At 39.7% G+C, this 19684-nt stretch overlaps 10 protein-coding genes and 2 non-coding genes across 12 annotated transcripts; 6 read left to right on the forward strand and 6 right to left on the reverse strand.

Moving 5' to 3' along the window:
* Positions 1 to 435: 435 nt before the first annotated feature.
* On the reverse strand, positions 436 to 2484 carry tkt1 (transketolase Tkt1; the record flags this gene model as incomplete). The annotated part of the gene is made up of 1 exon (XM_056181370.1): positions 436 to 2484. One exon carries the CDS (start codon positions 2482 to 2484, stop codon positions 436 to 438), a length of 2049 nt encoding a protein of 682 aa, XP_056037400.1.
* Positions 2485 to 2560: 76 nt separating this feature from the next.
* Positions 2561 to 2810, forward strand: SOMG_02579 (uncharacterized protein; the record flags this gene model as incomplete). Its single annotated transcript, XM_056181371.1, has 2 exons — positions 2561 to 2631; positions 2675 to 2810. 2 exons carry the CDS (start codon positions 2561 to 2563, stop codon positions 2808 to 2810), a joined length of 207 nt encoding a protein of 68 aa, XP_056037399.1.
* A 755-nt stretch (positions 2811 to 3565) lies between these two features.
* Positions 3566 to 4564, forward strand: erv41 (COPII-coated vesicle component Erv41; the record flags this gene model as incomplete). The annotated part of the gene is made up of 1 exon (XM_056181372.1): positions 3566 to 4564. One exon carries the CDS (start codon positions 3566 to 3568, stop codon positions 4562 to 4564), a length of 999 nt encoding a protein of 332 aa, XP_056038140.1.
* Positions 4565 to 4808: 244 nt separating this feature from the next.
* ctu1 (cytosolic thiouridylase subunit Ctu1) lies at positions 4809 to 5819 on the reverse strand (the record flags this gene model as incomplete). The annotated part of the gene is made up of 1 exon (XM_056181373.1): positions 4809 to 5819. The coding sequence occupies one exon, from the start codon at positions 5817 to 5819 to the stop codon at positions 4809 to 4811; it is 1011 nt and encodes a 336-aa protein (XP_056038141.1).
* Positions 5820 to 8200: 2381 nt separating this feature from the next.
* Positions 8201 to 8980, forward strand: ckb2 (the record flags this gene model as incomplete). The annotated part of the gene is made up of 1 exon (XM_056181374.1): positions 8201 to 8980. The coding sequence occupies one exon, from the start codon at positions 8201 to 8203 to the stop codon at positions 8978 to 8980; it is 780 nt and encodes a 259-aa protein (XP_056038138.1).
* Positions 8981 to 9539: 559 nt separating this feature from the next.
* SOMG_02583 (ER membrane chaperone for multipass membrane protein) lies at positions 9540 to 10667 on the reverse strand (the record flags this gene model as incomplete). Its single annotated transcript, XM_056181375.1, has 1 exon — positions 9540 to 10667. The coding sequence occupies one exon, from the start codon at positions 10665 to 10667 to the stop codon at positions 9540 to 9542; it is 1128 nt and encodes a 375-aa protein (XP_056038139.1).
* Positions 10668 to 10817: 150 nt separating this feature from the next.
* SOMG_20122 lies at positions 10818 to 10890 on the forward strand. Its single transcript has one exon. It is a non-coding gene; the product is annotated as a tRNA-Phe (tRNA).
* A 1214-nt stretch (positions 10891 to 12104) lies between these two features.
* SOMG_20123 lies at positions 12105 to 12177 on the forward strand. The gene has a single exon. It is a non-coding gene; the product is annotated as a tRNA-Phe (tRNA).
* A 772-nt stretch (positions 12178 to 12949) lies between these two features.
* On the forward strand, positions 12950 to 13743 carry cyb502 (cytochrome b5 Cyb502; the record flags this gene model as incomplete). The annotated part of the gene is made up of 3 exons (XM_056181376.1): positions 12950 to 13097; positions 13411 to 13564; positions 13671 to 13743. The coding sequence occupies 3 exons, from the start codon at positions 12950 to 12952 to the stop codon at positions 13741 to 13743; spliced, it is 375 nt and encodes a 124-aa protein (XP_056038136.1).
* Positions 13744 to 14054: 311 nt separating this feature from the next.
* lam1 (Ragulator complex subunit, LAMTOR1-like protein) lies at positions 14055 to 14708 on the reverse strand (the record flags this gene model as incomplete). The annotated part of the gene is made up of 5 exons (XM_056181377.1): positions 14055 to 14265; positions 14313 to 14390; positions 14443 to 14538; positions 14590 to 14624; positions 14670 to 14708. 5 exons carry the CDS (start codon positions 14706 to 14708, stop codon positions 14055 to 14057), a joined length of 459 nt encoding a protein of 152 aa, XP_056038137.1.
* Positions 14709 to 15047: 339 nt separating this feature from the next.
* orc1 (origin recognition complex subunit Orc1) lies at positions 15048 to 17229 on the reverse strand (the record flags this gene model as incomplete). The annotated part of the gene is made up of 2 exons (XM_056181378.1): positions 15048 to 16281; positions 16325 to 17229. The coding sequence occupies 2 exons, from the start codon at positions 17227 to 17229 to the stop codon at positions 15048 to 15050; spliced, it is 2139 nt and encodes a 712-aa protein (XP_056037839.1).
* Positions 17230 to 17623: 394 nt separating this feature from the next.
* rec8 (meiotic cohesin complex kleisin subunit Rec8) lies at positions 17624 to 19616 on the reverse strand (the record flags this gene model as incomplete). Its single annotated transcript, XM_056181379.1, has 4 exons — positions 17624 to 19016; positions 19073 to 19169; positions 19232 to 19419; positions 19462 to 19616. The coding sequence occupies 4 exons, from the start codon at positions 19614 to 19616 to the stop codon at positions 17624 to 17626; spliced, it is 1833 nt and encodes a 610-aa protein (XP_056037841.1).
* Between the last annotated feature and the right edge of the window lie 68 nt (positions 19617 to 19684).

The raw sequence follows: 19684 nt of genomic DNA on the forward strand, positions 1-19684 counted from the left end.
TTGCAGCAATTTTGCGTTACTTTTTCCCCTTGTGATAAAATAACATTATTTATTTAAATAACTGTTTATTTCTTAGAAATTGGTTTTGTTTATATGTTTCTATGTATGTAATGATATTGCTCAACTGTTTTCAGCGAATTTTTAATGTAGCCTTGTTGTACTTTTAATAAACGTACGTACGCGCTTGGAAACTACTACATTCATTTTCAGTTTTGTTATATGTTCCATAAAGGTATGTACACGCGATTTACAGAGCGTGATATGCCTTCTATCAGGCATCAAAGCATTTCATACTCAGATACATTCTAGTCTTTACAATACTATTCTTTGGGTTCTATACACAACATCATTCATTCGTAAACTACTTTCTCACATGTTGGCAATTTCCAATCTTTAAACATACAATTGTAATCAAACATTCCCGACATCGTCAGCTTAGAAAGCACGGCGAACGGGGGAACGGATGAAAGGGGTATCCTTGTAAGCTTCGTAAGTCTTTTGAGCACGCTTAGCAACACCTTCGGGGGTAAATTGGTACTTCTCGTACAATTGCTTAGCGGTACCAGACTCACCGAAGGAAGTCATACCGAAAGCTTCGTGGACATAGCGAGTCCAGCCCAAAGTGCTGTAAACTTCAACAGACATAGCAGGGATGCCATCGGGAATGACAGAGAGACGGTAGCTCTCGTCTTGTTCCTCGAAAACTTCCCAGCAGGGCAAAGAGACAACACGAGCCTCCAAGTTGTATTCGCTCTTCAAGGTCTTGAGAGCGTCAAGGCAAAGAGAAACTTCAGAACCGGTACCAACGAGAGTAACCTTGGCGTTCTTGTTCTCAAGAAGGACATAACCACCCTTGCTGGCGTTCTCGATGGTAGAGTTTTCGAGTTGAGGGAGGTTTTGACGGGTCAAAGCCAAAATGGAAGGAGAGTCGCAGTGAGTCAAAGCACTGACGTAAGCGGCAGAAGTCTCGTTACCGTCAGCGGGTCTCCAGCAGTACATGTTGGGCATGGCACGGAAGTGAGAGAAGGTCTCAATAGGCTGGTGAGTGGGACCGTCTTCACCTAAACCGATAGAATCGTGAGTAGCGACGTAGATAACACGGCTGTTGTTCAAAGCAGCCATACGAACGGCACCAGAAGCGTAAGAAACGAAGTTCAAAAAAGTACCACCATAAGGAATGATGGGACCATAGACAGCCAAACCGTTCATGATACCGGCCATACCGTGTTCACGGATACCATAGCGGATGTAACGGCCAGCGTAAGATCCGATGTTGCTGCTAGGGTGCTGGAAGTCAGCAGCGCCTTGCCAACGAGTCAAGTTGGAGGGAGTCAAGTCAGCGGAACCACCGACAAGCTCGGGGACGACAGGGCAAAGAGCATCCAAAACGATTTCAGAGAGCTTACGAGTGGCAACAGCAGCATCGCCAGGCTTGTAAGTGGGAAGGCACTTTTGCCAGCCATCGGGAAGTTGTCTGTTGAGGATACGCTCCAATTGGTTGTAGAGGTCGGCATGAGCTTGAGCGTACTTAGCATACATGGCATCATATTCCTTTTGAATAGCTTGGTTTTCTTCAACACGCTTTTGATAGAATTGGTAAACCTCAGCGGGAACATGGAAAGTTTGTTCAGGGTTGAAACCGAAGAGCTTCTTAACATGGACGGCATCATCAGGCTTAAGAGGGCTACCGTGAACGCTGTGGGTACCTTGTTGTTGAGAGCCGAAACCGATGGTGGTCTTGAGGTTGATCAAGGTAGGCTTGTCAGTGCAAGCGATGGCTTCACGGTAAGCCTTCTCGATAGCTTCAAGATCAGTGTCACCGTGTTCAACACGCAAAATTTGCCAGCCGTAAGCTTCATAGCGCTTTTCGACGTCCTCATCGAAGGAGAGCTCGGTGCTACCATCAATGGTGATCTTGTTGTTATCCCAGATAGCAACCAAGCTACCGAGCTTCAAGTGACCAGCCAAAGAGGAAGCCTCAGAAGAGATACCCTCTTGAAGACAGCCATCACCCAAGAAGCAGAAGGTGTTGTTGTCGAAGATGTCGAAACCGGGCTTGTTGTAAACGGCGGCGGAATGGGCCTTACCGATGGCAAGACCGACGGCGGCAGCGATACCTTGACCCAAAGGACCAGCACCAGTTTCAACGTTCAAAGTGGGGTCGTGAGTTTCGGGATGGCCAGGAGTCTTGCTACCGACTTGACGGAATTGCTTCAAGTCGTCAATGGACATTTGGTAGCCAAGAAGGTGGCACATAACGTATTGCAAAGCGCAAGCATGACCGTTAGAAAGGATAAAACGATCACGGTTCAACCACTTGGGGGATTTGGGGTTGAACTTCATGATGCGGCTGAAAAGGACATGGCTTGCAGGGGCCAAACCCATAGGAGCACCGGGATGTCCAGACTTAGCATTCGAAGTAGTGTCAATGGACAAGGTACGAATGGTGTTAATGGCAAGCTGATCAATTTCAGAGTAAGGCATGATGAGTATAAGTTCGTGAAATCTTTACAAAAAAAGGCGTAAAATATAGATGGTATACGAAAAGATAAGACGTAAAATGACAATTTACGAAGAAAATACCTACAAATCTCGCGATCCCTACGTTGGTATGTTTCAGCAAAGTGTCGGGTGCGTTTCAAGTTTGATACTGGGGGATTCTAAGAATATATAGTCCCGGACTGAAAAAGAATTTCGAAGAAGGAGTTGAACTCATGATCGTCCGAAAATTTGCGTCAACCCCTGATATTACGCGAGTACTCACCTCATTAGTCATGGATAGATCCGAAAGGGCATCTCGACAAAATTGATTAGTACTCGCACGATGGTTGGACGAGTCAAAACTTACAAGTCTTGTCGGGTGGAAAATTAAACAAAACCAACAGAAAAGAAAAAAACGCGTAGGAAACACGTAAAAAAATTGTTTTTCTTGTTTAGAACTTGAAAATAACCTGTATATTTCTAGAATTCTTTCAAATTCGCCACAGTCTGTTTATTAAGGTTAGACACTGACGGTCTGTTACCCTCAGAAAGCCTTTCGGAGAAATTGCTGTTTGAACCCTATACTTATCGGCGATCAAGACCTCGTTCCCCATCGGTAATGGTACATATCGGCAATTGGTACAAAGCGGTATTCACATATTGAGTGCTACAGTGTGTCTTTATTGAGTCATAAAATAGTTGCATTGCGTGTCACTAAAGGATAAACAAACGAGATGGAAGGTAGAGAGAAAGGCTCTTGAAGCTCTCACTAGAAGCAACGATTCTGTGGGTTACTCGGGTTGCTTGTGTCCGCTTGGGTAGCAAAACATAATTCTGGAATTTGTTTTTTCATCCAATTTGTTTGAATTGATTTCTTTGGTACGGTTTTCTGTAGCTTAAAACAAATGACCAAGTTCTATGGAACGACTACCCTAAAATCTCTTACTGACCTTCTTCTAGCGATTATTTCCACCTGCATACCTTTAAACGAAGAAAGGATTCAAACGTTTTCCTGTGACGGCCGCCGCTACATCTTGTCTCCCACATATACCACTTCCATTTTTACACCAAACACCAAGCCGTGATGCTGCGCAAAAAGCTTCCACAGCATTTGGAAGCTTTTGATGCATTTCCAAAAGTAGTCAATGAGTATCGAAAACCAGGATCTTCGCGTGGAGGCGTCTTTTCGTTGGCTGTCGGGTTTTTCGTTCTCTGGCTCTTCCTTCTCGAGTGTTATTTTTACCAAAAAGGCGTTCGTGAACAAAAAATCATGGTCTCGGACAAAGTGTCCGAGTTGATGGATCTCAATCTCGATATCACCCTCGCAATGCCTTGTACCCATGTTCGCGTCGACGCGGCCGACAAAACCAACGACATCGTTTTTGCTACCAACATGCTGACTCTCGAGGAAACGGATCTCAGTGACATGAGACATTCATCCACCAAGTACCGCCCTGGAAGAAAATCTGAATACCGTTGGGTGAGATCCGGCAAGTTCCGTCAGAAGAAAAAGCCCGTTACTGGCGCTGGGAGTGCATGCAGAATTTATGGAAAAATAACCGTCAATCGTGTCCATGGCCAATTGCAAATTACCACTCCCGGTTGGGGCTACGGCCTTTCTGACATCCCCTTTCATGCCCTCAACTTTACCCATCACATTGAAGAATTGTCTTTTGGAGACTATTATCCTGCTATCGTTAATGCTCTGGACGGCCATTACGGGTTTACAGATAAAGAAGCCTTTGCTTTTCAGTATTATTTGTCGATCTTGCCTACAAGCTACAAGTCCTCCTTTCGCTCTCTTGAAACAAATCAATATTCTCTAACCGAAAACTCCGTACCGAGACAGCTCGGCTTCCGTTCCAGTCCACCTGGCATATTCATTGAATACGATATCGAACCTCTCGGCGTTCAAATCGTCGATAAATATCCCAGCATAGTGAAATGTTTTTTACGCGTTTTGTCCATTTCCGGCGGTCTTTACGTCCTAATGAACTGGTTAGAAAAAATTTACAGCACTCGGCCGGCTGCAAAGGCTGAGGACAATATGCTTGGACTCCTTGGCAAAGAGATCAAATCGTGATGTTTGCTTCAGTCGCTTGTTTATGATTTGAACGTCTAAAACTTATCCCTTCAAAATACATGCATTCTCCTACTATTATTGGCCAGATCTTTTCGTAATTCCAAGCAAACATGGAAGATATTAATGATAAATTAAACTATTATAATAAACTAAACAAGAAATTTTCTTAGATCCCAAAATCCCATTCATCCTTGCCAGAAAGAAACTTTTGCATATAACTAAGAATCTTTATCCAAATCCATTTTTACCCTTTGGCACACTCCGGTGTCTGAGACTGCAACTTTCGAGTCTTCCGGTCGCTCCCCAAACCCAAACCGAGGATGCCAGTATTCAATCCTTCCAAAAGCATACAGGCCTTGCAAATCCGGTTGCTGGATATAAAACCACATCGCTCGCACTGCGTCTGTTGGGGAAGCCTCTCTTGCACTGTATCAGAGAGTTGCATGGCTTCGCCAGAATAAATGATATCTAATATTGAACTTGGTCGAATGCATTCCAACTGCTTGATCATGGCTCGAGCAGTTCCCCGGAATGCTTCGGGGGAATATGTGCATTCAGTGGAGAAGTAATCGAGCTTTTTATAATGAGCGTACAAAACAATTTCCTTTTCGTACGTATACTTGAAAGGCTTGGAACGCTTCGTAGGCGAAGTATCTGACTGAGTGGTTATTTCAGTGCTTCTGGGAAGACGAGCAACGTCACCGCGTAGCAAGTTCATTAATACAGTTTCTGCAATGTCGTCGGCATTGTGGCCGGTGACTAGATGATGGATATCCAAACTCAATGCAGCCCGATCCAAAGCTTGACGGCGAAAGACACCGCAGTAGGTACAGTTGTTTTTTAAACCAATACGAGCGACAACATTATCCATGGTCCATCCATCGTACAAATCCTCGTAGCTAACCACGGTCATTGGAAGTTCATACTGCTGCTGATTCCGTTTTACAGTCGCCAGAGAATCGTCTCTGTATCCTCGAATTCCTTCGTCCACGCTAATTAAATACAATTCAATGCCGTAGTCGTATCGTTCGTTCAAAAGTTTCATTACATATGCTAAAACCGTGCTGTCTTTTCCTCCACTAGCACCGATACCCACTTTTTCCCCTCGATGGAACAGCTTGTGTTCGGTCATGACATTGTGGATTTCTGTTTCGAACACATAGTAGAAGCAATCCTTACAAATCCTTTGACCAGTTTTGGGACGCACTAGTGCAGGGCGATTGAGATCACATAATTCACACTGTTTGCTTCGCATTGTAGCAGAATGTTTGCTGGTTTAATGTTAAAATTTCTGCCTCCTCGCCGTTTAGGAACACAAGTATAGAGCAAATAGGGATGGTTCCACTATATCGGTAATCAAGTTTACCGATGTTGAAACCATCCATCGGCATCCTTAATAAATAAATAAATAATGAATATTCGTTAAAGAGTTGGGTTATAAAGACGTCTCCAAGTCAACTGCAGCGGTGTAAGCATAGCCAAAGAAAGGATTTTCTTTGTAGAATGAAATCAATTCAAGTTTTTGAGCCAAATCGTTTGCTGTTTCTCCAAATGGTCATGAATGTGAATACTCGGGCTGAATGGTAAGGAAACAACTGCAAGTTTCACGAAAAACAATCACAAAGCATCTTTCTTGTTTGTAAGCAAGCAGATTCTTCAACAAGAACGATGCTAATTGTAGAATCGGAGCTTAATAGATCGAATTGTGGGGAAGTGAAAAAGTACAGCAAAAACGCGAAAGAAGAATAAGGGACGATCGATCCGATTTTCATTTTACCAAGGAAAAATCACAAAAGCAAGAGAAATAAAAAACGAGAAACGAATCGTTACTTTTCTCTTGTTTTATAGAATAAATAATTTTAATTTCCATTCGGAGTAAATGCACAAAGACTCAACTTCTTGCTCCCCTTACGCGTCTGACTATTTAAAGACATATGGTAGCATACTTTTCCTTTCTCCAAACAAAAGGGTTCTCGATTTTTTCTTCTTTTTTTGGCGAGATCATGGCTCTTTTTTTTTCTTGTTCTTTTTAGTTTAGTATCATGAGAACGATTCTCTTTTCTCCCTTGTTGTCTGAAAACCATATTTGTAGTTTCATTCTTCAACGATTTCAAATTGCTTCTTTTTTTTTTAGATTTAATAATCGGATGAAATCGCTTATGACGCGTCGTTCAACGCGTTTCTCCTTTCTTTTCGTCTCGTGGCTCCTTTATTGTACGTCCTTATTTACACGTCAAGGGAGCGACTTGGGGAAACGCTGCATGGATGATCTATAGTAGGGGAGGCTAATGTTATCTTAAATTTGAACTCCCAGGGTCGGAACCCACGTACATATTCAAGTTGCTTTGGTGTTTTGCTGCACACTGTAGCTCAAGACAGCAGCATCATCATCTTAAATGGTTACCTACTCAACTGTTCATATAAACATGGACCTAGAAAGTTCGGTACATTTCCCTTGACAATCCACGCATTTGCATACGAGCCATGTAGGATACGTCATAAGAAGCAACATTTAAAGAACCGCTAGGTGTGCACTGACCGCCTTTAACACACAAGACTCTTCAAACTCCTTATTTAATTTCATATATAAAAAAACGGGAACCGCTACAGCAACCAAAAGACGATTTGTTTCTAAGCATTCTCAAAACTTGAGTTGCTATCGAGTAGTGCTTTGCTACGAAGAAGCATCGTACTTATTTCGAAATTGGCTATCAATCATTTCGTATCCTTTTGTTAACCTTTGTTTCAACAGTTACATTTTTTGTGGGTTAGAAACTTGCCTTTCGTTGTGAGGCCATCCTCGGATTCTACTAGAAGGAAAACTAAAGTATTCAAAGTCTCACGGGATTTGTTTTTATTTGTTTGGTTTTTTTACGAGAGATAGAGAAAAAGAAGAAGAAACGCTACGAAAGAGTTTGTCTGAAAAGTTAATTCTTTTCATTGTATTGCTCGACTACCAAGCCACAAAGTTTGATTGTAGACAGCACCAATAAACATCGAAAATTTCCCATTTCGATTCTTTTAAGCTTTTCAGTTTCAATACATCAGCAAGACTTTCTTTCCTGGTAATTCAGAAGAAACGTTTGCTCTGAAAGCCTTTGTCCTCCTTTTTGCAATTTCAGGTTACTTGTTGTTGATTGCTTTCTACATCCTTTCTACTAGTTGGATTTTTTTTTCCTGAATATTGGATTACCCAAGGAGTCTTTTGGATTTGAAGGATTTCTCGCTTTGTCGGGATCGTATAGAAACTAGGTATTCTTGCTTGCTGGTTGAATACTTATTGGCCACTTCCTTTGTTTTCCCATTTTGGTTCTTGCTTGTCTCCGATATATATATATATAAAAAAAAAGACGATCGGTTTGAAGTAGCCCTCATATCTAAGCCTTTTATTTATTTAAGCTTCTTTCAATCTTCTCATACCATTGAATGTTTTATTTTTGTTAACTATTAATCTGTTGTTTACGCTTGATCTTTTCCATACATCATCTATTCTCTTTTGTTTCTCCTCCCTTCAGATTTTAACTGCATTTTAGTTTTCTTGCTGATCACTTTATTGCATATTTCCCTTTTTAGGTGTCTATTATATTTTGGTTTGAAATTAAATTCCTGGATTTGATCCTTCAGAATTTTCACATCATGTCAGTGAGAAACATTGTGACCCTAAGTCATAATCCGGCTATCACATATAGCACAAAAGACGACGATTTTATTGAAGATCCTACACCATCGCCTGTTACTGAAAACGTTCCTTGGATCTCTTGGTTCTGCTCTCGACCAGGTCGAGAATATTTTGTCGAGGTTCGAGATGACTTTATTGAAGACTTGTTTAATTTGACTGGCCTTAATCTTGCTGTACCCTTTTATAATGAAGCTCTGGATCTTATTCTTGATAGGAATAATCCTGAAACTCTAAAAAAGCTCGATATGGGCGTGGTTGAAACAAGTGCACAGATTCTTTATGGTCTAATACATCAACGCTATATCATTACCCGAATGGGCTTACATCAAATGGCCGAGAAATATAGTACGGGTATCTTTGGTTGTTGCCCTCGGGTAAATTGTTGTTATACACACGTTCTTCCTGCCGGCCGGTCCGATGTGGTTGGAAGAATGCCTGTTGTATTATTTTGTCCAAACTGCCTAGACTTATACGCACCATCTAGCTCCAAATATAAAAATATTGATGGATCCTTTTTTGGTACAACATTCCCTCATCTGTTCTTTGAAACCTACCCTGAACTCAACCCGAAAAGGGCTATTCCATGCGGTAATATCTATCAGCCCAGAATTTACGGATTCAAGGTTAGTGAATTCAGTAAAACGGGTCCTCGAATGCAATGGCTACGCATGTATTTGACCGATAGTAGTGATAGTGATAGTGAAAGTGAAATTGAAAGCGAAAGCGAAAGTGATTAACTTCTTATGATTATAATGTTATCAAAAACGCTCTTCATTTCTCCTTTTCCGTCAGACCGCACCGTACCGCACTAGCATTACCCTTTCTATCCGCCACTATACCTGATTGCTTTCCTCTAGAAGACCATAATGACTGCCTTTTTAATTCGTTTTCTATAGCTTTTCATATGTCACGTTACTGACTTGTGAAGAGTTTAGTACTGTCGTAAAAGGACTTTTGGGGTTATTTATGTTAATCTTTAGCTTTTTTACTAAAGAAGTTTAGGGTCTATATTGAGTTGGTTTATCTTATTTATCCTTCAAGGTGTTGCCTAAGAAGAACAGTGGATAATGATCATATATCAAAAGTTAATTACAAAAAGTTTATAAGATGGAAAGGCTTTATCACTATAACTTAATCCTCGCGATTTCAAAAACTATATTGATTGTTGCAGGTAACTAATAAAATGAGCCTTTGGATATCTAGCACGTATTATATGTATGTATATCATGAGATATGTAGAATTAGCTCTTTGCTTAAGATAGAGACGGTTGACGCTAATGACCGTAATCATTTCGTCTAGGCACGCTTACTACGCTTCTTGATTTTGCGTTGACGTTCTTTATCCACGCGCTTCTTCTGTTCGCTTTCAGACAGATTGGAAACGTCAGAAGCGGTGGACTTTTTGCTTTTGGCGGCTTTCGCAGCAGCAGAAGCATGGACTACTTCTTCAAGGGCCAACTTGCGAGAGGAAGTCAATTTTTTAGTAATTTCAGGTCGCCATTGGAATTTAGACGTATTATCAGCAATCAATAATAAAGTGTTAAGTAGATCATTAGCCTGGGGATTTTCAAGCTCATTAAAAGTGCCTACGTTGTCGACACGCATCGAGGCATCGATACGAGGTTGTTCCATATACTCTTTTTCATTTGCAGGGGCAGCAGCCGGCTGATCAGTAACGATGAGGTACTCGAGGTTCTTCATGGAAGATTGAAGGGAAGGAAGGAATTGAGGAAGGTTAAGGACGCGTTCGGTACATTCAAGATTTTCGGACATTAGAACGTGGGTTTCAGGAAGCAATGGATGAGAAGAGATTCTAGTAAAGCTAAGATCGAATCTAGTCTCTCGGAGAATACGCATGCAATCCTTACGCACAATGGCAAACACGAATGGTTGCCAGGGCTTGGCATGATTGCCAAGGTTAAGTATTAGCTGGAAGCGATCGGCAGCGGGAAGTACTGGAGACATTACATTTCCCATAAATATTTCAACAAGCTGGTTTATACCATAAGTAAACAGGTCCTGACGAGGAAAGAGTTGCAAAGTAGTGTAGACGTTTTTTACATTTACTCTACCGGTGAGGTATGACGAGTACTCTGTAGGAGAGACATCAATAACGGGAGACATGTTTCTTCCTGGACCATATTGAGAAAATTGATTACGAAGCAGGGTTTGCAAAGAGTTGTACCAACGAGAAGCAAAATCGGCATTTTTGCGTTTTTTGGTGATAAATGAAACAACGTACAAGGCAAACACAGACAAAACGATCAACTCAATTTTGAAGTCTTGCCAGTGGACCTTTCTAAGCATTCCAGAATTTTCAGTGTCAATAAATTCCTCAGTTGTATGTGACTCTTCCGAGCTCTCATCTGTTGCCAAAGCACCAGAAATGAATGCTAAAACTGACATCAATACTTTTCTAACCATCTTTTCGAATGCTCACCGATGAAAGCTATGAAAAATCAGAAAGGAGGTGAGCGCTCTCTGAACGTGTGAGTCTTCAATTTCAAAAACTTGATAGCCTTTATGCACACAATGAGCTTTATATTTGCTATTCATCAACACCGATCAAGCAAAGTCGCGGTGGTGTAGTTGGGAGCATGACAGACTGAAGATCTGTTGGTCACTGGTTCGATCCCGGTTCGTGACACTTTTTTTTCTGCTAGTGGGATATGTTTTAATATTTTTTATTTATTTTTATTGAACGGAGGTATTGTATGCTTGGAATGGCAGAAAGCGGTATGCCTAAAGTGAGCAGGGCGTGAGTGTGCATTCATGAGAAGAGTCTAAAAAGAAGCAAGTATAAACACGCAGGGTTGGAATGAAAAGTACCTTTATGCGGGAGTGCAAAGAGGTGGAATTGGTTCCTTTACCGGTAGCACATTGAGGATGTTTTCATACCAACTATAGGAAACGAGATAATTGTCTTCCTGGCGTAGGAAAAATCATCGGCGAAGTATTTTTTGTTGAGTAATAAATGAACAAACAAATGGAAGAATTTGGTGAGCTTGGTTGGTTGGATGTATGAGGCTTTAAAAGGATTTCTACATACATGATTCATTCGTAAAGTTCTTTGCCTATCACAGAATGTTTAAACCCAAAAAAAAAAAAAGATATTGCTATACTGCTCATGTACAAACCTTTTTTTTGGCGCTTTCACCTAGTTCATGCTTTTCCTACATGTGCACACCAAACCAAAGTCTTTTGTGTAGGAACGTCTGCAAATGTAGTGTTTACAGGAAAAAAAATAAATCACTTAAAGAGCTATTCCTGTGTTCAATTTATCGCATTGCATTTTTCATGAATTTTAAAAGTTTTGTCTGTTTATTTACAGCAGCCATAGGTAACATTCGTGTAATATAATATACCTTCTTTAAAGCATATTTGTTTCTTGTGAAGTGTTTATTTTGATATGCTTATAAGGCTCGAAAAGCCTTTAAATATATTTCAAAAGATAAACACGAATACTTAGTTCTTACTGCTATGTGATTTTGAGGGAAAGAGCCAGAATCATTACGGCTAAGGAAGGTTGAACCAATCAAGGAAGCACAATCCTTTTATAAAATTTGAGCTTAAAATCGTTTGTAAAACAAAAATGAGTACCATTAAGAAAAGAAAAACCTTTACAAGCATCTCTTTCGATGACAGTTCAGCCAGACAACGTTAATCTTAAGTCTTTTCTAACCAGTCAACCAGAATTCCTTAAGCATACTCTCGTTGTAAGTAGACCCATCTGAATCAATGTCGTTCTTGTTCTAAGATGTGTTTGTTTCTTCACCATATCGGCCACAATCGTTTGGATCACTATATTCCATTAAAAACTTCATGGTACATGTGTGTTTTCCACCTACACTGATCAATAAAGTCGCGGTGGTGTAGTTGGGAGCATGACAGACTGAAGATCTGTTGGTCACTGGTTCGATCCCGGTTCGTGACACTTTTTTTTCCTTTTTTGTTAACTCTCTTGATGAACGAAGAAAAGAATTGATGCTGTGTCAAGGATGAATGGACAGACCTTGCTCTATGTTGTTGCTGTTCCGATCCCAGCATTTCAATGCACAGACATGAATCCAAGACTTGGTATTGCTATCTACAAGAAGCTACAATAGAATAAAGAAATTGATCCGACAGCGTGTGCCTTGTTGGTAGACACTAGCGCTTGGGAATGAATCTCAAAAAGGGCATTCACAACATATTTCTATTCCTATTCACACATTCAGAGCTCTCGTTTAAGCGCGTTGCTTTTCTAAATGTGCAAACAACCGGACACAGGCTTTGATTTCACTTATGACAGACACATTTCTGTTGTTGATTTAACCAATCTGATGAGATGAACAGTGGACTCAAATTATCAGATGAAACTCTTTTTCTCTATTTCGAATTTTATTCCTTTCTTCAAGAGAAACGAACGGATAAACATTCCGAGGGAAAACATACTTCAAATAGAAATGGTAGAATACAGTCTTTTTTATGAAATCGAATGACTCTTCCATTTGTTTATTTATTATGGTTGTGGGGCCGTTCAAGATATTACAAAGCGAGAATTATCTAAGCGAGAACTAGAACGTCCAATAACTTTAAGTCCACCCCAACTCGAAAGTAAAACACCAATTGATCCTTCAACTTGCTCTGAAATTTTCCCTTTTCCATTACCCTCATTTTTCCATTTCGTAGAATTCAGACTTTCTAAATCCCATCTCTAAAACAATATGTCGAACAGAGTTTTCGAGGCCGAAGAAGTCGTGGAACACAACTCTCCAAAGGACTTGTATATGGTCTTTGAAGGAAAAGTATACGATGTAACTTCATTTGCAGAGGACCATCCTGGTGGTTTAGACATCTTGCTAGATTACGGTGGTAAGTACTTCTCCTTTCGATCGTAAGTGAGGATGATAAAAAAAGCAATATTGCTGGAGATTGCTTCTTTGCCAAATAAATGAGACGCTTTTTTCTGTCTTGTAAATGGCTGTCCTTTCTTTAATTTTTCCCCATTTTGGCTTGAATTGATCCTGCGTTGCTTTCATTTGGGTTCTTATTTTTCACTTCGATTGCAAGTCTCACTTGATATACAATCGGCGTTCAGTTTTCATGCAATCCTTGCTAAAATTAGCGCAAGACCAATTCTTACCCTTGTTCCTTCTTTTTATGCTAACTTGTTTTCCCTATTTAGGCCAAGACTGTACCAAGTCATACCGCGATGTAGGTCATTCGGCTGCTGCTGATGAGTTATTGCAAGAAATGTATATTGGTGACTTGAAACCTGGAGCAGAAGAAAGGCTTCTGGAATTGAGACAACCTCGTACTGAGGAAAGTGACGCTCCTTCGTATGTATTCTCGCTTTTCGCACACAAGGAAGCAGCTGTATTGGTGTCTACTTTAAATAGGCTCCTTATGTGTCATACGTTGTTTTCTTGTTTACTAACGTTCCAGTATATTATTGATCCTTGCTTTGATTATCGTTCCTGCAGTAGCCGTAATTGGCTATATGAAATTCAAGGGTTAAACAAGGTTTTCTATTTCAAGATTATGAAAATTCTTTTCCTATTTATGATTCCGTAAGTATTGCGCATACTCGATTTCCACTATTAAACAATGACAACAAAGCTTGCTTTCGTTTAGCACGAGTACCGCTTTATAAAACAATTTACAACAGAGTATGATTTCATGTAGCATTGGACATCAAATATTAAATTTATTCTTCATTACTATTAAATTATATTCCAAAACTGCATTGAATCCCAATGTTTGATTAAGTATTTTTAATTAGGAAAACCTGCTTTCCTTGGGAGTCGGGGTTTCTTGTATGTAATATGCCTAAGAAGGACTTTCACTCATTGTCGGCTTCACTTTGGACAAGTTCACAATCATTTTTCCTCGAATCATGTCTGTGTCAAACTTCATACTCTTAATCTCCCGAAGAAAGAGGTCTAGCTTCTTTTGGATAAACTCTCGATCTTGATCTGTCGGTGTACTCGTTTCATATTCCGGCGCTAAATCCAACGAGTTCATTTGATCCATCAACTCCCTTAATCAAATGTTAGCAAATACATTTCTTAAACCGTCAATCCTTACTCATAAGTGCTTTCATCCTGAGTTCTTTCAAGAGGCTCCGTCCTTAGTCGCATAGAAAATACGTCAATGAATTTATTCCTGACAGTGTTAAAAATTTGATTCTTCGTCTTTATATTTCTCAAATTCTTACTTTGCATCTTCGTAAACTTTGCTTTCTAGTTCTTCTTCTTTTTGTCGTTTCCTCAAGCTCATATCTGCTTCAGCAGTAGGGGCAGTTCTTTGAATTCTAAAGGTATCAGCGATCTTAGAACTCAAAGCTATTAATTGAAAACTTTACCCTTCATTAGGGAGAAGCGGAGTAACTTCATCAATCTACGCTCTTGTTAGCTTCCATTGAGTAATGTTGATTTCTCGAACCTCATCAGAACTGCCAAAATGTGAGCAGCAATTTCCCATTTTCAATTCTTAAACCAAAAAAGAAGCCAACTGTAAGTATATTGAAATGCTCAAGATTGGTCAATCGTGCTTTCGCGGTATGCTGGTATTTTACAGGTTCTCCCAGGTTGTGTGCTAGTACTGTTTACGATATGTCAGCCGCGAAATTTATATGGCTTTGCATATTCAGAGAATCCGTTCAATTATGAGATATATATAATATTCTATTGAATCAAAAATATAAAACTTTCAATGGTGTCTCAGTATCATTTTTGAAACAGTCATTGTTCTCATTCATATATTTCATATAAATACCTAAAACATCTTTGCCTAATATACAAATAAAGCGTGCATTGACTTTTATGCTATGCCTTTAAGTTCCGTGTCTCCACTGAAAGCAAGTTTTATCTCATCATCCGCTATGGCAAGACGAACACGAGCATTTCTACTGCTTTTATTTTCAACGTATAAAACGCCGGTTTCACCTAGGCTGCTTAAAATATAGTGAAATTCTGGACGACGTTGTATAAGTTGACCAAACTCGGCTGCATCTGTGCTAGTCATTGATTTTACCAAACGATCCACTTCTTCAACTACTTCGTAGACGTAAGATTCCGCAAACCCTGAACGACGCATGCGGTTAACAATGGCACATAAAAATACTTTTTGCATAAAAGATAAATCTCGCAAAACACGCTGGAGTGGAGAAGCAGTCATTTCCGTTATAGCTTGATGAATTAATATAGGGGTAACTTTTCCATTTTTGCCTTCTGCTAATTCTGAGGATCTCCGACAAATATCCAAAGCTCGACGGGCGTCTCCGCTGACAGCAGCCACTTTTCTTGCAGCAAATCGAATAGCATCAGAAGAAAACAGTTCTTCATCTTTTACTTCTTCCAGACGGGAAGCTATAATAGTTTCTAATTGGTTATGGGTATAAGGTTCAAATGGCACTCTTGAAAGACCTAAACGGGAGGATATGCGGTTCGACAAGATTCGTTCAGGAAGATCCATCGTATTAGCTACAGCAATAACAATAAGCCGTGAATGAGGAAGAGAAGGCCAATTAAAGAAATTATATAACACTTTTTGATTATTCGTTACTAGTTGGTCCAACTCATCCATCAAAACAACGCATGAACATCGATTTGGCGATGGATGGTTGAAGCGGTTATCTAGTAATTCCATAGCATGAAGAGGTGTCACACGTTCGCCAGTCAGGGATTCCCATAATGATGAATATGCCTGATTCGCGTTCGTTACCTTCATTCCATTAATTTCACAGAACGTGAATTCTGCTAGCTGCCCTTCTCTGGCCATTTCTTGCAAATTCCATACAACTTCATGTACAGTAGCGGTTTTTCCAGTGCCTGGTGTTCCAGAAATGTATAAGCATCCACCAGTTTCTTCCTCGATTGCACTTTCCAAATTAGTGAAGATGGTAGTAAATTCATTGTCTCTGCATTGAAGAGTGTTAGGAATCGCTGACACATGTAGCATGGCTCTCGCTTTTCTATGAGGCGAATTTTGAAATTCTTTCATCGATAACATTCGTAGTGGAAGGGGGGTGATCTGTAGAGGTTGCTTATAGCCACTATTCATTCGTTAATAAGGCATTAAAATCATAAATTACATACGTTCTTCTTGGTGTAGACATTGCGCTGCTTGGCGTAGTCCTTGACCGCTTAATCCTTCTTTTAGGAGTTCTGGGTACTTCATACTCTTCATCGGACGAAGATACTACGGAGGAAGCATCATCAGAAGATGGAATTTCTTCTTCCTTCATTAGATTATAGTCATCATTATCTCCTTCAACATCTTCTGAGACTGATCTTTTCTTTGGCCGACCTCTGCCTCTGCCTCTAGAACTCGTCTTCTTCTTCGGTAATCTAAGCGTTTCTTCCATCTCAACCAGCAAGTCTTCTATTTTGTCTAAATTATGAGAATATTCTGACCAATTGAGGGGTTCGGTATACTTGTTGAATTTTAAGTGAACTCCTCTATCAACAAAAAAATTTCGAGCAAAGTCGTCCTTTTTCTTCGGTGGAATCCCTTGTGGGAACCTTTTGAAAAATTCCTCTTTAGAATAGATATTGCAATGTTCTATAATGCTCGACGTCGGATTTTCATCTCGTCCGCACGACAGGTATACTTCATTCACATGGCGGTCTGGTAATAAGTACTCTGGTTTGATTTCCATGCGTTTTGCAACTGCTCTGCTATACCATATAGCTTCATAGTATTTCTCTCCCGAATGTTTAGTGATCGCTTTGTCGTATAACTCTGTAATAACACCAACATAGAAGCTAGAATCCCCATCGTTTACAGTAATATCATCACCTAAACGGTATATAATGCCATCTCTCTGTAATTTCCGGTAATAAGATCGTCCTGCCTCAGTTTGAAATGGTTTTTCAGTCCATATACCATACGTCTGTTCTTCATCAATGTCGCTGCTATCTGATTCATCATTTGAATCAGCTTCTTCTTGAGGTAAATGACGAATTAAAATTTGGCTTCTTAATGATTTTCTACGGCCCATTTTCTGTGATTTTTGTTTTGATGAACGTATTTATATACGATAATGAACTTAGCCAAGTATCGTTCGTATAGCGATTTGTGAACATAACATACACACCGTTTGCATGAAATAAATAATTCAATAAAACATTTTCATTTCAGTTTTATCAAAAGTCTTGTTAAACTACAAAAAGTTTTACTTCTACTATGCACTATTTACGAAACAATAATCCAATAGACGGGTTCAATATTATTAGCTTTTTGCAAAAGCAACATTCATTGAAATAAATGAGAACAAATAAATTAAAAGTACGTATATAATTAGCCAGATCCCAAAGCAGATGTAGGTGTAAATGTCAGAAATAATTTCATCAGGTTTAATAATTTTTCATATTTGACAAAGATGCGTTTGATGATTAAAGTGCGTTTAAAGAAACAACGATTTCATGATACGGAGCTTCTTGTTTGACCGAGATAGCAGATTTTGTACTTAAAGCTTTATTGGTTAGTAAGTGTTGCAATCGATGAATCGTACCTAAAAGATGACTGAAAGCTTGCGCGGCCACAGAACGCTGCAATGTGCAAGGTAAAAGTTCTGAAAAGTTCATATCTCCACCGTTTTCAAGTATGGCAGTTTTTGTATATTCATAGAAATTAGCGCACTCTCGCTCCATATGCAAGAATGTTCCAATGTTCTCTTCTTGAGTATTTTTGTAGAGAGAAAAATCTTCATCAAGCTGTAAAGATAATTCAGAGTTTAAGTGATCATGATACTGGCTGGATTCCAAAGCAGGCAAGAACTGCAATCGGTTATTCATCGGACTCGGTGTGAGTCTTTTACCATAGCGAGTATCAAGCAGTGGAGTTGAATGTTCACTACCATTTTGATAATGACTTTTAGAAGAGTTTAATAGACTGTTTGAACGAGAGGAAGTATTCCAAGGCATATTTAATTCCAAAGACCCTTGAGCATCACGGCCCATTTCAATATCCGAATTTTCCAAGTTAGGCATTGGTAACTCAACATCATCGTTTTCCGGTTGTTTCGCAACTGGTTCAGGCTGAAGCTTACCAATCCATTCTTGAATTATTGGATGAAATGATTCCCATTGGTACAATTTTTTAACCTGTTTTTTCTTTTCAGCTGAGGTTCCTTTTCGTCGCACATGTTTGGCTGTTTCAATGGCCTTCATTCTGTCAACATACGTCGACCTCCACTGGGAAAGGGTTTTCGTGCTCAACTCAATAGATTCATCAGGTTCGACTTTTTGAATTTTTCTACGTTTAACGGGCTCTTCTTGAGGTTGCATATCAATGTTAGGGTCTACTACAGATTCCAAGGGAACCGGAAGAGGCAAGACATCATCATCCAATTCATAAATACGAATTCTAGATTCTTGCTCTTCATCTCTCATTTCAACAGGGGATTGAGCATCGAAATGTTCTTCTTCGTCTTGAGAATTAGCAGGGCTAAGCTGTGGCATTTTATCCTGTGTCGCAATTTCATGAACCTCACCATTTTCATCAAATTCAAAGTCCAAAATCTCATCTGGAAAAAGATTGTTTGATGCTTCATAATCAAATCTCGATACAGGAGCATGGTTTTGAAGGCTAAAGGATTGAGTTGCGTTACCAAAGGTGTTTGAAGCTTCCGGTAGCGTTTGCAACGATGTCAAGTTTGCTTGATCAAATGAAACAGTATCATTGCTTAAGGATAGGTTAAGGTCCAAAGGAGGAAGACTAAAACCGTTCGACAATGTCAATTCAGGTACGAAGGCTGGGTCATCAGCGAGCATAAGATTGTCGTTGCTAATTTCATTAGTTATTATACTCTAGTATGTATGTATAAGGATAAAGTCACATACTTTACTTTTTCTACACGCGCGTCAATATTTTTAGGAAGCTTGCCAGTAATGTTATCAAGTTCTTTGCGCAATCTCGAATGTAGCGAAGAAACCTGGGCTAAAAAATTGGTAAGTAAAACAGACATTTATATTCGCTGATGTCGAAAACGCGCGTCGTACATTGAAAAAAAGAATATTGATGGGCATAAACGCGTGCAACACCAATCATTAAGTTACTACTAAGACGTAAAGCTAGCGGTTCAGGAGAATACGCGACAAATTCACAAGCTTCATCGATATTAACGGACATTATATCCTTTTTGTGAAGTTTCCGGAGAGAGTGTTTTGACCCCAGAGTAGCTGCGAGCCTGAAAATATTAGTATACATTTCAATTACAACAACTATTTACCAAACAACACCCATTCCTCCTTTCTTTTTGGTCAGGACGTATTGATCGTAAAACATGGTTTTGGTGAAACGCGTCTGCCCAGTACTAATTATATTAAACGACAGGAATATAGCGTATTTGAGTGCATTCCTATATGTGAAGCTTGGGTAGTTCATTACAAAACAGAAATAAACAGTAGCTTTGCAAGATTGTATATGTGCAAGCTACTTTGAAAATTTGGTAG

This window comes from Schizosaccharomyces osmophilus, chromosome 2 (genome assembly GCF_027921745.1).
Source record: "Schizosaccharomyces osmophilus chromosome 2, complete sequence".
Taxonomy (NCBI): Eukaryota; Fungi; Ascomycota; class Schizosaccharomycetes; order Schizosaccharomycetales; family Schizosaccharomycetaceae; genus Schizosaccharomyces; species Schizosaccharomyces osmophilus.